Source organism: Notolepis coatsorum, assembly GCF_963971535.1.
Source record: "Notolepis coatsorum genome assembly, contig: SCAFFOLD_549, whole genome shotgun sequence".
Taxonomy (NCBI): Eukaryota; Metazoa; Chordata; class Actinopteri; order Aulopiformes; family Paralepididae; genus Notolepis; species Notolepis coatsorum.
This window is the reverse complement of record NW_028171845.1, coordinates 15,001-27,341: the sequence shown is the minus strand read 5'-3', so window position 1 is coordinate 27,341 and position 12,341 is coordinate 15,001. Positions and strand designations below refer to the sequence as shown.

General features: G+C 48.6%; 1 protein-coding gene across 1 annotated transcript in view; it reads right to left on the bottom strand.

Annotated features, from left to right (window-relative positions):
- Window positions 1-1,120: 1,120 nt before the first annotated feature.
- Window positions 1,121-12,341, bottom strand: part of LOC311248169 (cyclin-dependent kinase 15-like) — a gene marked incomplete at its 3' end in the record, with an annotated part of 15,269 nt that continues 4,048 nt past the window's right edge. The window contains exons 2-4 of the mRNA XM_084339105.1: window positions 8,772-8,939; window positions 4,282-4,424; window positions 1,121-1,233 (exon numbers count right to left, since the gene is read on the bottom strand). Coding sequence (XP_084195231.1) covers window positions 1,121-1,233; window positions 4,282-4,424; window positions 8,772-8,803 — 288 coding nt within the window. The 5' untranslated portion in view covers window positions 8,804-8,939. The remainder of the gene's footprint in view (window positions 1,234-4,281; window positions 4,425-8,771; window positions 8,940-12,341) is intronic.

Below are 12,341 nucleotides of genomic sequence, written 5' to 3'. Positions count from 1 at the left end.
GCTTAACCAGTTCGAAACAAGGCGGACATTAATACAATTTTCAATCAATCAATCAATCAATCAATCGGGGAACATAGAACCCGGGGAACATAGGGATGACCCCGTTTAGACTGTGACTGAATGCTGTCAGACTAACAGATGACATCGAACACGGGGGAAGACATCGCTGTCTGAATGGAAGGTGAGCTGAACCCAAGCTAATGCTGGCATATAGAAGGCAGAGGAGGACAAGTAGGAGGAGACGACAAAAAGAGGAAAGAATAGGAGAAGCGACAAGGTTTAGACTTAAAGTGACCAGGAGGTTTTCCAGCCAACAAACCTTTCTTATGACGAGGGGACATCTTACACGACCTTCTTAAATGACCACTGAGGCTCAGACACCAAGAAGGTGCTGATATCATATGTACATAATGATGCCAAGACCATATTGACCACACGTACCACGCACCCTTTGGGTAAAAATATTGTTTTTTGCGGTGGTCATATCGGGGTACTGTGATGCCATATAATTGGTCTGGTGGGCAGACCTGGGATTTCTATATGACTGACTGATCCTGAACCAGTTGGATTTCGCCCTGTAAACCCCCTCCCATCTCACGTTGCTTGCGGGGCTAGAGGACGAGTTCAGAGTAAATTAATTAATTTGTATCAATCCGTGCAGAAGTCTCTTTTTCTAAACGGGCAACAAGTCGTTTTTTAGCCTCGCACCTTATCTAAACCCCACCTGAGATAGCAGAGTCCTCTAGCTCCTAGTTTCTTAAATGATGTGTGAGGAATGCAAAATGTGCAGTGCGGGCCTATTTCTGGTTTGGATCCTCAAAATGGAAAGAGTACTGGTATGTTCCTAGGAGTTTGTTAGCAGGACTGCGGCTCGATAGCGCTTAACAACTTCAGCTTGATTTGTTGTTGTTGTTGTTGTTGGTGGTGATGAGGATGTCCTTTCTTTTGTGTCCAAATATAGATGGTTCTCTCTGTGGGCTGATAGTAGATGGGAGTTCCCAGGAGAGAGAGAGAGAGAGAGAGAGAGAGAGAGAGAGAGAGAGAGAGAGAGAGAGAGAGAGAGAGAGAGAGAGAGAGAGAGAGAGAGAGAGAGAGAGAGAGAGGGGGTGGGGGGGGGGGATCACCAGCATTTGGCCAGGGGCATCATGGGGGACTTGGACCTGCGGCTGGGGCTGAAGATGTCCCTCACCTCTGTCTCCAGACGCACCCCTGGCACCTTGAAGACGGACACTGCTGCAGAGAGAGAAAGGCAGACGCCGGATCAGACGTCATCGGAGGAGAGCGTATCTTTTTAACAATATGCAATATATCGTGGGCGATGGTATTGTAAAAATCCATACCTTTGCATGGATCCATGACGGTATACCTTCATATTTGTTAGTACTCTTGACGTTAGTACAAGATTATAAGACTATGGCTAAAGTAATTTATTAAACTATAAGTTAAGCTAGCAGAGACATGTATGTAGTGGTAGCTAGCGGAGACAGGTGTGAAGCGGTAGCTAGCGGAGACAGGTGTGTAACAATAGCTAGCGGAGACAGGTGTGTAGTGGTAGCTAGCAGAGACAGGTGTATAGTGGTAGCTAGCGGAGACAGGTGTGTAGTGGTAGCTAGCAGAGACAGGTGTATAGTGGTAGCTAGCGGAGACAGGTGTGTAGTGGTAGCTAGCGGAGACAGGTGTGTAGTGGTAGCTAGCAGAGACAGGTGTATAGTGTTAGCTAGCGGAGACAGGTGTGTAGTGGTAGCTAGCGGAGACAGGTGTGTAGTGGTAGCTAGCGGAGACAGGCGTATAGTGGTAGCTAGCAGAGACTGGTGTATAGTGGTAGCTAGCGGAGACAGGTGTGTAGTGGTAGCTAGTGGAGACAGGTGTATAGTGGTAGCTAGCGGAGACAGGTGTGTAGTGGTAGCTAGCGGAGACAGGTGTATAGTGGTAGCTAGCAGAGGCAGGTGCATAGTGGTAGCTAGCGGAGACAGGTGTATAGTGGTAGCTAGCTGAGACAGGTGTATAGTGGCAGCTAGCGGAGACAGGTGCATAGTGGTAGCTAGCGGAGACAGGTGTATAGTGGTAGCTAGCAGAGACTGGTGTATAGTGGTAGCTAGCGGAGACAGGTGTGTAGTGGTAGCTAGTGGAGACAGGTGTATAGTGGTAGCTAGCAGAGACTGGTGTATAGTGGTAGCTAGCAGAGACAGGTGTATAGTGGTAGCTAGCAGAGACAGGTGTATAGTGGTAGCTAGCAGAGACTGGTGTATAGTGGTAGCTAGCAGAGACAGGTGTATAGTGGTAGCTAGCAGAGACAGGTGTATAGTGGTAGCTAGCGGAGACAGGTGTGTAGTGGTAGCTAGCGGAGACAGGTGTGTAGTGGTAGCTAGCGGAGACAGGTGTATAGTGGTAGCTAGCGGAGACAGGTGTGTAGTGGTAGCTAGCAGACAGGTGTATAGTGGTAGCTAGCTGAGACAGGTGTATAGTGGTAGCTAGTGGAGACAGGTTTACATTGGACTGGTGTATAGTGGTAGCTAGCAGAGACTGGTGTATAGTGGTAGCTAGTAGAGACAGGTGTATAGTGGTAGCTAGCAGAGACAGGTGTATAGTGGTAGCTAGCAGAGACTGGTGTATAGTGGTAGCTAGCAGAGACTGGTGTATAGTGGTAGCTAGCAGAGACTGGTGTATAGTGGTAGCTAGCAGAGACTGGTGTATAGTGGTAGCTAGCAGAGACAGGTGTATAGTGGTAGCTAGCAGAGACTGGTGTATAGTGGTAGCTAGCAGAGACTGGTGTATAGTGGTAGCTAGCAGAGACAGGTGTATAGTGGTAGCTAGCAGAGACAGGTGTATAGTGGTAGCTAGCAGAGACTGGTGTATAGTGGTAGCTAGTAGATACAGGTGTATAGTGGTAGCTAGCAGAGACTGGTGTATAGTGGTAGCTAGCAGAGACAGGTGTATAGTGGTAGCTAGCAGAGACTGGTGTATAGTGGTAGCTAGCAGAGACAGGTGTATAGTGGTAGCTAGCAGAGACAGGTGTATAGTGGTAGCTAGCGGAGACAGGTGTGTAGTGGTAGCTAGCGGAGACAGGTGTGTAGTGGTAGCTAGCGGAGACAGGTGTATAGTGGTAGCTAGCAGAGACAGGTGTATAGTGGTAGCTAGCGGAGACAGGTGTGTAGTGGTAGCTAGCGGAGACAGGTGTGTAGTGGTAGCTAGCGGAGACAGGTGTATAGTGGTAGCTAGCGGAGACAGGTGTGTAGTGGTAGCTAGCAGACAGGTGTATAGTGGTAGCTAGCTGAGACAGGTGTATAGTGGTAGCTAGTGGAGACAGGTTTATAGTGGTAGCTAGCAGAGACAGGTTTATAGTGGTAGCTAGCAGAGACAGGTGTATAGTGGTAGCTAGCAGAGACTGGTGTATAGTGGTAGCTAGCAGAGACTGGTGTATAGTGGTAGCTAGTAGAGACAGGTGTATAGTGGTAGCTAGCAGAGACAGGTGTATAGTGGTAGCTAGCAGAGACTGGTGTATAGTGGTAGCTAGCAGAGACTGGTGTATAGTGGTAGCTAGCAGAGACTGGTGTATAGTGGTAGCTAGCAGAGACTGGTGTATAGTGGTAGCTAGCAGAGACAGGTGTATAGTGGTAGCTAGCAGAGACTGGTGTATAGTGGTAGCTAGTAGATACAGGTGTATAGTGGTAGCTAGCAGAGACAGGTGTATAGTGGTAGCTAGCAGAGACAGGTGTATAGTGGTAGCTAGCAGAGACAGGTGTATAGTGGTAGCTAGTAGAGACAGGTGTATAGTGGTAGCTAGTGGAGACAGGCAGCGTGATGGTACAGTTCCTCTTTCTGAACGTGTGGTGTATTGTTAGGCGCGGCGGGGGAGACGGAGGGACGTGTTCAAAGGGCCGTCTGTGGACGCGGCAGGGGGTCCGTGTCTGTAATCAAGCTGTCGCGCCGTGAATTGACAAAGCATGTGCCACCTTGTAGTTGAACGCAATGAAGTATCTGTCTCCATCAGTGGGGGTGGGGAGGGGGGGGGAGGAGGGGGGCATGAATACCGATGGGATAATTTGGATGGTATAATGAGATGAGGCATGTGTGTATGTGTGTGTGTGTGGGGGGCAGTTTATGGAGACAGACAGACAGAACAATGCATGCACAAACCATTATGTAAATATACACAAATACATATGCAAGACAGGTCATGAGAAAACGAAAACCATATTTCAAGGTATAGGTTTGCCAGAGTTGGGGCAAGTGCTGCACGTGACACATCTACCTACTACTGACCAATCGGTCGACACCTACTGTCTCTGAGCTGCATGATGGGGGCGGGCAGGGTGCTGAAGTAGGGGTGCTGGAGGGCGTCCTGCGCCGAGATGCGGTCCCGCGGCACGACCTGCAGCAGCCTCTGAGCCATGTCTTCCGTCTTGTAAGGCAGCTGGGATAGTCTGGAGAGGAGGAGAGGAGAGGAGAGTTCAGCTGGGCTAGTCTGAGGAGGAGAGGAGAGGAGAGTTCAGCTGGGCTAGTCTGAGGAGGAGAGGAGAGGAGAGTTCAGCTGGGCTAGTCTGAGGAGGAGAGGAGAGAAGAGTTCAGCTGGGCTAGTCTGAGGAGGAGAGGAGAGTTCAGCTGGGCTAGTCTGAGGAGGAGAGGAGATGAGAGTTCAGCTGGGCTAGTCTGAGGAGGAGAGGAGAGTTCAGCTGGGCTAGTCTGAGGAGGAGAGGAGAGTTCAGCTGGGCTAGTCTGAGGAGGAGAGGAGAGGAGAGTTCAGCTGGGCTAGTCTGAGGAGGAGAGGAGAGGAGAGTTCAGCTGGGCTAGTCTGAGGAGGAGAGGAGAGTTCAGCTGGGCTAGTCTGAGGAGGAGATGAGAGGAGAGTTCAGCTGGGCTAGTCTGAGGAGGAGAGGAGAGGAGAGTTCAGCTGGGCTAGTCTGAGGAGGAGAGGAGAGTTCAGCTGGGCTAGTCTGAGGAGGAGAGGAGAGGAGAGTTCAGCTGGGCTAGTCTGAGGAGGAGAGGAGAGTTCAGCTGGGCTAGTCTGAGGAGGAGAGGAGAGTTCAGCTGGGCTAGTCTGAGGAGGAGAGGAGAGGAGAGGAGAGTTCAGCTGGGCTAGTCTGAGGAGGAGAGGAGAGTTCAGCTGGGCTAGTCTGAGGAGGAGAGGAGAGGAGAGGAGAGTTCAGCTGGGCTAGTCTGAGGAGGAGAGGAGAGTTCAGCTGGGCTAGTCTGAGGAGGAGAAGAGAGTTCAGCTGGGCTAGTCTGAGGAGGAGAGGAGAGTTCAGCTGGGCTAGTCTGAGGAGGAGAGGAGAGTTCAGCTGGGCTAGTCTGAGGAGGAGAGGAGAGTTCAGCTGGGCTAGTCTGAGGAGGAGAGGAGAGGAGAGTTCAGCTGGGCTAGTCTGAGGAGGAGAGGAGAGTTCAGCTGGGCTAGTCTGAGGAGGAGAGGAGAGGAGAGTTCAGCTGGGCTAGTCTGAGGAGGAGAGGAGAGGAGAGTTCAGCTGGGCTAGTCTGAGGAGGAGAGGAGAGTTCAGCTGGGCTAGTCTGAGGAGGAGAGGAGAGAAGAGTTCAGCTGGGCTAGTCTGAGGAGGAGAGGAGAGTTCAGCTGGGCTAGTCTGAGGAGGAGAGGAGATGAGAGTTCAGCTGGGCTAGTCTGAGGAGGAGAGGAGAGTTCAGCTGGGCTAGTCTGAGGAGGAGAGGAGAGTTCAGCTGGGCTAGTCTGAGGAGGAGAGGAGAGGAGAGTTCAGCTGGGCTAGTCTGAGGAGGAGAGGAGAGTTCAGCTGGGCTAGTCTGAGGAGGAGAGGAGAGGAGAGTTCAGCTGGGCTAGTCTGAGGAGGAGAGGAGAGGAGAGTTCAGCTGGGCTAGTCTGAGGAGGAGAGGAGAGGAGAGTTCAGCTGGGCTAGTCTGAGGAGGAGAGGAGAGTTCAGCTGGGCTAGTCTGAGGAGGAGAGGAGAGGAGAGTTCAGCTGGGCTAGTCTGAGGAGGAGAGGAGAGTTCAGCTGGGCTAGTCTGAGGAGGAGAGGAGAGGAGAGTTCAGCTGGGCTAGTCTGAGGAGGAGAGGAGAGGAGAGGAGAGTTCAGCTGGGCTAGTCTGAGGAGGAGAGGAGAGTTCAGCTGGGCTAGTCTGAGGAGGAGAGGAGAGGAGAGGAGAGTTCAGCTGGGCTAGTCTGAGGAGGAGAGGAGAGTTCAGCTGGGCTAGTCTGAGGAGGAGAGGAGAGTTCAGCTGGGCTAGTCTGAGGAGGAGAGGAGAGTTCAGCTGGGCTAGTCTGAGGAGGAGAGGAGAGTTCAGCTGGGCTAGTCTGAGGAGGAGAGGAGAGTTCAGCTGGGCTAGTCTGAGGAGGAGAGGAGAGGAGAGTTCAGCTGGGCTAGTCTGAGGAGGAGAGGAGAGTTCAGCTGGGCTAGTCTGAGGAGGAGAGGAGAGGAGAGTTCAGCTGGGCTAGTCTGAGGAGGAGAGGAGAGTTCAGCTGGGCTAGTCTGAGGAGGAGAGGAGAGTTCAGCTGGGCTAGTCTGAGGAGGAGAGGAGAGGTGAGGGAGAGATCAATGTATCAATGTCTCAATGAGTTCAGCTCATTGTTAGTGAAACACCTTTTCACTGTCGATACTGATCCTGAGTTCTAACGTTCAGTATCGGCCGGTAAAGAGTACCGGTCCCCATCCATAGTGTTTACTGAACAACAGTATAGACTGCATTTCCGCATTACATCTCGTTAGGGGGAGGGGGGAAGGGGGGGATAGGGAGCGCCGGAGGATACAATGAATGAATGTCGATTAGAGCCTTGACGTAAGTCAGTGTTTCTCAAAGTGGGGGGCGCGCCCCCCAGGGGGGGCACAGAGGCATGACAGGGGGGGCCTTGAGATTTATTAAAAAAATTAAAATAAAAAAAACTTTTTTTTTTTTTCGTTTTTTTTTACAGAAAATGATCACTAAAGTGCTATCTGTTGCAGCTGCACAGTTCTCCATGAAAATACCATTTCTCAAAATCTGAAAATCATTATTTAATAAAACACAGAAAAGGATCACCAAGTTACTCTGGATAAAAAAAAACTTTACAGACAACATTGAGACAAAGCTTCCTGACACATCTCCATCCAAACTCTTGGAAGAACTCTTTGAAATCTTATGATACCACCTAGACAGCTAGTTTCAGAGTGTGGTGCTGAGTACCAAGTATCTCATGATGCAGCAGTTAAGGTGTTGATACCATTCAGCACCACATACAGTATCTGTGTGAAGCTGGCTTTTCATCCATGACAGCTCTGAAAACAAAATATAGGGCCAATTTGAAAGGTCACGATATAAATTTCAATCAATTTAAACATGGCCCATTTCATCACTATTTTGTTGGGGCGAGGGGGGGGGGGGGGGGGGCAACATATTTTGGTCCGCCAAAGGGGGGCCTGACAGAAAAAGTTTGAGAAGCACTGACGTAAGTCATTGTAGGCAGTCTCTCTGGACAATCTGAGCATGCGCCGGTTGGGGAGTCGGTGCGGAAAAGTGACTATAGGTCGGCCGAGAAAGTGCCGACCGACTTGGGGTTGGTCTCTCCGTGTTCAGGAGACTCGGGCATATAAAACAGTCTATTGGATCATGTCTCCCGCACCCCCATAGCCGTAGCTACGACCACTTACGTCTAGGCTCTAATCAATTTAATTAATTGTATCCCCTTCCCTTCCCCCCCTTCCCTCCCTCCCCCCGCTCTCTCCCATGAGCTCAAAGTACCGGAGGTGTTGCGGTGGTCTACAGACGTAAACCATCCGTTTGGAGTCACAGGACAACATGAGTATGAGGATTACAGAGATCTACCGTGCTTCTACCAAGTCTGTTTGCTTTGATACAAACATACGTTACACATACAGTATTTCTCGGTGTCTGACTGTAGTATTAGGGTAACTCAGACACCGATGCCCTACTTTTTAGCCTGGTATCGGACCGATATCCAATGCCCGTAGCGGTGCGTCACTAACCCCTAAAAAAGATTGATATCACGGTGGATGATCATGGACACACAGAAACAGACACACACACACACACACACACACCTGGGGGACCCTGATGTAAACAAGACAAAAGTCTTTCTCTGGTCTGCATCCCCTTAACAATTGTGTGTATTGAGCCGTACTGTATTGTACCCATTCTGCAATCTGTTAAATAAAGTTGTCATTCATTCATTCACTCACCTGGACACAAGTTAAACCAACAAACAGGAGAAATGAACGCATCTGTGATGAACGTGCACACATACAGTAGATGCAACCTGTGCCTACACACATACGCAAACACACACATAGGCATATTATGGTTAAAATGGACATGGACAAAAGATGCACACACAAACACACGAACGCGCACGCACACACACGCACACACACACACACACACACACACACACACACACACACACACACACACACACACACACACACACACACACACACACACACACACACACACACACACACACGCATCATCACTTCAGATAGCATGTATTTCCATGTAAGCTCTACAGTCTATCCCTGGGATGATGGGTGGTGGACCCTCGCTGAGACAATGGGGGAAAACTGACATTACTTCCCGTCTGCGACATAACTACACACACACACGCACACATATGCACACACACGCGTGTCTTTGCCGTGCTGTGTCTATGATCAGTGATATAAAGAGAGACGTCTATCTGCATGGCCAAAGCCTCGTTGTTCTCATTAACTAGAGCGTATCTCTCACCCCCCCCCCCCCCACACACACACATCTTTCCTCTTTATTGTGTGTGTGTGTGTGTGTGTGTGTGTGTGTGTGTGTGTGTGTGTGTTGTACCTGGGTCTGTCTTGCAGAGTTAACGTTTTCATTTAGAAATTTAATTATATCGCAGGCCTTGTTATGCGTGTGTGTGTGTGTGTGTGTATCCCTTCCCTTATAGCGTCCGTGCAATTGGAGAAAAGAGTCTTTGGTCTCAGCAGGGGGCCCGTTTAATTAAATCTATAGCTGGAGAAAAAAAGGGGGGGGGGGGGAGTAGAAGAGGAGTCCCATTCATCAATCTTGAATAGACTTCCATTAAAAATCCAACCCAAACTCCCTTGAGCCCCCCTCTCTCTCTTCTCTCTCTCTCTCTCTCTCTCTCTCTCTCTCTCTCTCTCTCTCTCTCTCTCTCTCTCTCTCTCTCTCTCTCTCTCTCTCCCTCATCTCCCCTTCCTCTCATCTATGGAACTGTGGGAAGGACTTTGATGACCACAAGAATTATTTCGCTCTTTCTCTCTCTCTCTCTCTCTCTCTCTCTCTCTCTCTCTCTCTCTCTCTCTCTCCCGTCTCCCCTCTTTCGGGCTGGTGTGCCTGACCCACGTTTGTACATGAGGAGGAACGCTCTGCGCCCGTAGTTTAATTGGGACTTGTCGCCTCTGTGTCACAGACTAGCCAGTCAGAACAGAGTAATTTTGACCCCCTGCACCACGTCACTCTGCTTCTACTTCTCTCTACCCCTCTCTCTCTCTCTTTCTCTCTCTCTACCGCTTTCGCTCTATCTATCTCTCTCTCTCTACTTCTCTCTATCTATGCGCTCTCTCTACCCCTCTCTCTCTCTCTACTTCTCTCTATCTACGGTCTACGCGCTCTCTCTACCCCTCTCTCTCTCTCTACCTTGACCTCTCTACCCCTCTCTCTCTACCCCTCTCTCTCTCTCTACCCCTCTCTCTCTCTCTACCTTGACCTCTCTACCCCTCTCTCTACCCCTCTCTCTCTCTCTACCTTGACCTCTCTACCCTCTCTCTCTACCTCTCCCCCTACAATTCGCCTATCGCTCAAACCGGTCTACTGACGATGCAGTCAACCTGGCACTGCACTACACCCTCCAGCATCTGGAGACCAAAAACAGCTACGCACGGATACTTTTCATTGACTTTAGCAGCGCCTTCAACACCATCAACCCCCTCACACTGTTCCAAACCCTGGCCAACATGAACATTGTCCCCTCCCGCTGTTTCTGGCTGCTGGACACACTGAAGGGCTGCAAACAAGCAGTCCGCTACAACAACCACACCTCTCCCCCTCTGACCACCAACATCGGGGTACCACAGGGGTGTGTTCTATCCCCATGGCTTTTTCCCCTCTATACCAGTGGTCACCAACCCATCGATTGCGATCGACTGGTCGATCTTTGAGACTTTCCCTGTAGATCTTTCCCTGAATTTCTTTTTAAAAAGATTATTATATATATATATATATTTTTTTAGATCTTTCCCTGAGAGTCCACATTACAGTTCTACTTTTGTTTTGATGTGAAAAGTGATGCTGCACTTAGCACTGACTGCACTTAGCACTGATTGAGAAAGTACACATTACAGTTCTACTTTATAAAATGCTAATTGTAAATATGTTTGTCAATGTTAATAATATGAGAAAGTCCACATTACAGTTCTACTTTTGTTTTGATGTGAAAAGTGATGCTGCATAAGATGACTGCACTTAGCACTGACTGAGAAAGTACATATTACAGTTCTACTTTGACGTTTTAATGTTGGACCAAAGCATTGCATGTAATTAGAATACAGGCAAATAAAAGTAATTTAGTTTAAAGTACAATCTTGGCTGTCTTTTTCTCTCAACGCTTCAATAGGTAGATCTTGCTTTCACAAAAAAAAAAAAAAAAGTGATCTTGGGCTTAAAAAGGTTGGTGACTACTGCTCTATACCAACAACCTCCGATCAGCATCCCCCTATCAGTCAAGACGCTGAAATACGCGGACGACACTACCATCTTAGGGCTGATCTCCAACAACAAGGAGGATGACTACCGGTTGGAGGTGGAGCGGATACTAACGTGGTGCAGAGAACACAACCTCATACTAAATGAAAGCAAGACTGTTGAACTTATCATTGACTTTAGGAAAACCACACCCACTAAAACACCCATGCTCATCAACAATCAACCCATTTCAGCCACAGACACATTCAAAGTCCTAGGAACATACATCAACAATAAACTAAACTGGGACCATCACACCACTCATCTACTCAAAACAGCCAATCAAAGACTATTTCATCTCAGACAACTCAGGAAATACAAGGTCAGGAAGAATCTAATGGTCCAATTCTACATAGCCATAATACAAAACATTATATCATTATCCATTACTGTATGGTACGGCAACACACCCAAACACACACTACACAGACTGGATAGGATAATAAAAAGGGCATCCAAAATCATCAACAGCAAACTCCCCACCCTGGACTCCATACACAAACATCACACCACCACACGCACAAACAAAATCATCAGTGACCCCCTGCACCCAGCTCATCACCTCTTCCAACACCTCCCCTCTGGTAGGAGGTTTAGGTCACTGGGTAGTCGTACTGTGAGGTTTAATAATAGTTTCTTCCCCAAGGCCATACAACTGCTCAACTCCAACTCCTCCTAAATTTACCCCCTGCTGTTATGTTTCTCTAGTTCTGTTACATTAAACCTGATGTCTATATTTTTCGTACTGTACTGTTCCGTCATGTATATGTTCTAGGTGGTGTTTTCTGTACTGTACTCTGTATGTGTCCTTTATGTTTTCTGTGGGTATTGTCGCAGCTACCACCTGCACCGTGCTTGAATTCGACCACCGGCCTGGCCGTGTGGCAATAAAAGGAACTTGAACTCTCTATCTCTGTACCTCTCTCTCTCTACCTCTCTTTCTCTCTCTCTCTTTCTCTATCTACCCCCCCCTCTCTCTCTCTCTTGACCTCTCTATCCCTCTCTCTCTACCCTCTCTCAAACTCTCTTTCTCTCTCTCTTTTTCTCGCTCTACCTCTCTCTCTCTACCTCTCTTTCTCTCTCTCTAACTCTCTTTCTCTCTATTTCTCGCTCTACCTCTCTCTCTACCTCTCTTTCTCTCTCTACCTCTCTCTACCTCTCTCTCATTCACTACTACCCCTACATCTCCCATTCTTTCCCACTCTGTTGCCCCCCTCCATCCTCCCTCCCTCCTTCCTTCCTTCCGCTCTCTAGCCCCTTTCCTCTCTCTCCTTTTCCATCACCCTCTTCTCCTTTCTTTTCTTCTCCTCTTCCTCCTTCTTTCTCTCATTCTCCTAATTCTTCTGCCCCCCCTCCTCCTCTCTCTCTCGTTCTGTGTGTACTGCTACAAGTTTCAAGTTTCTTTAATAGTTGTCATACAGAAGTACAGAATACTTTTGTACAAAATGCTTCTTACTGTTGCGCTCCAGAGACTGTGCATGACAAGATAAGTATGAAATAAAAACATAGTAAAAATTAGAAGTAAAAAAAGAGGTCACAGTGTTCAGTTTAGACATATGTACAATGTTCGTAGACGTAGTTACCATACAATATACAATACTGTGCAGTGTACTAATATACAATACTATATAGTGCAAGGCATAAATGGAC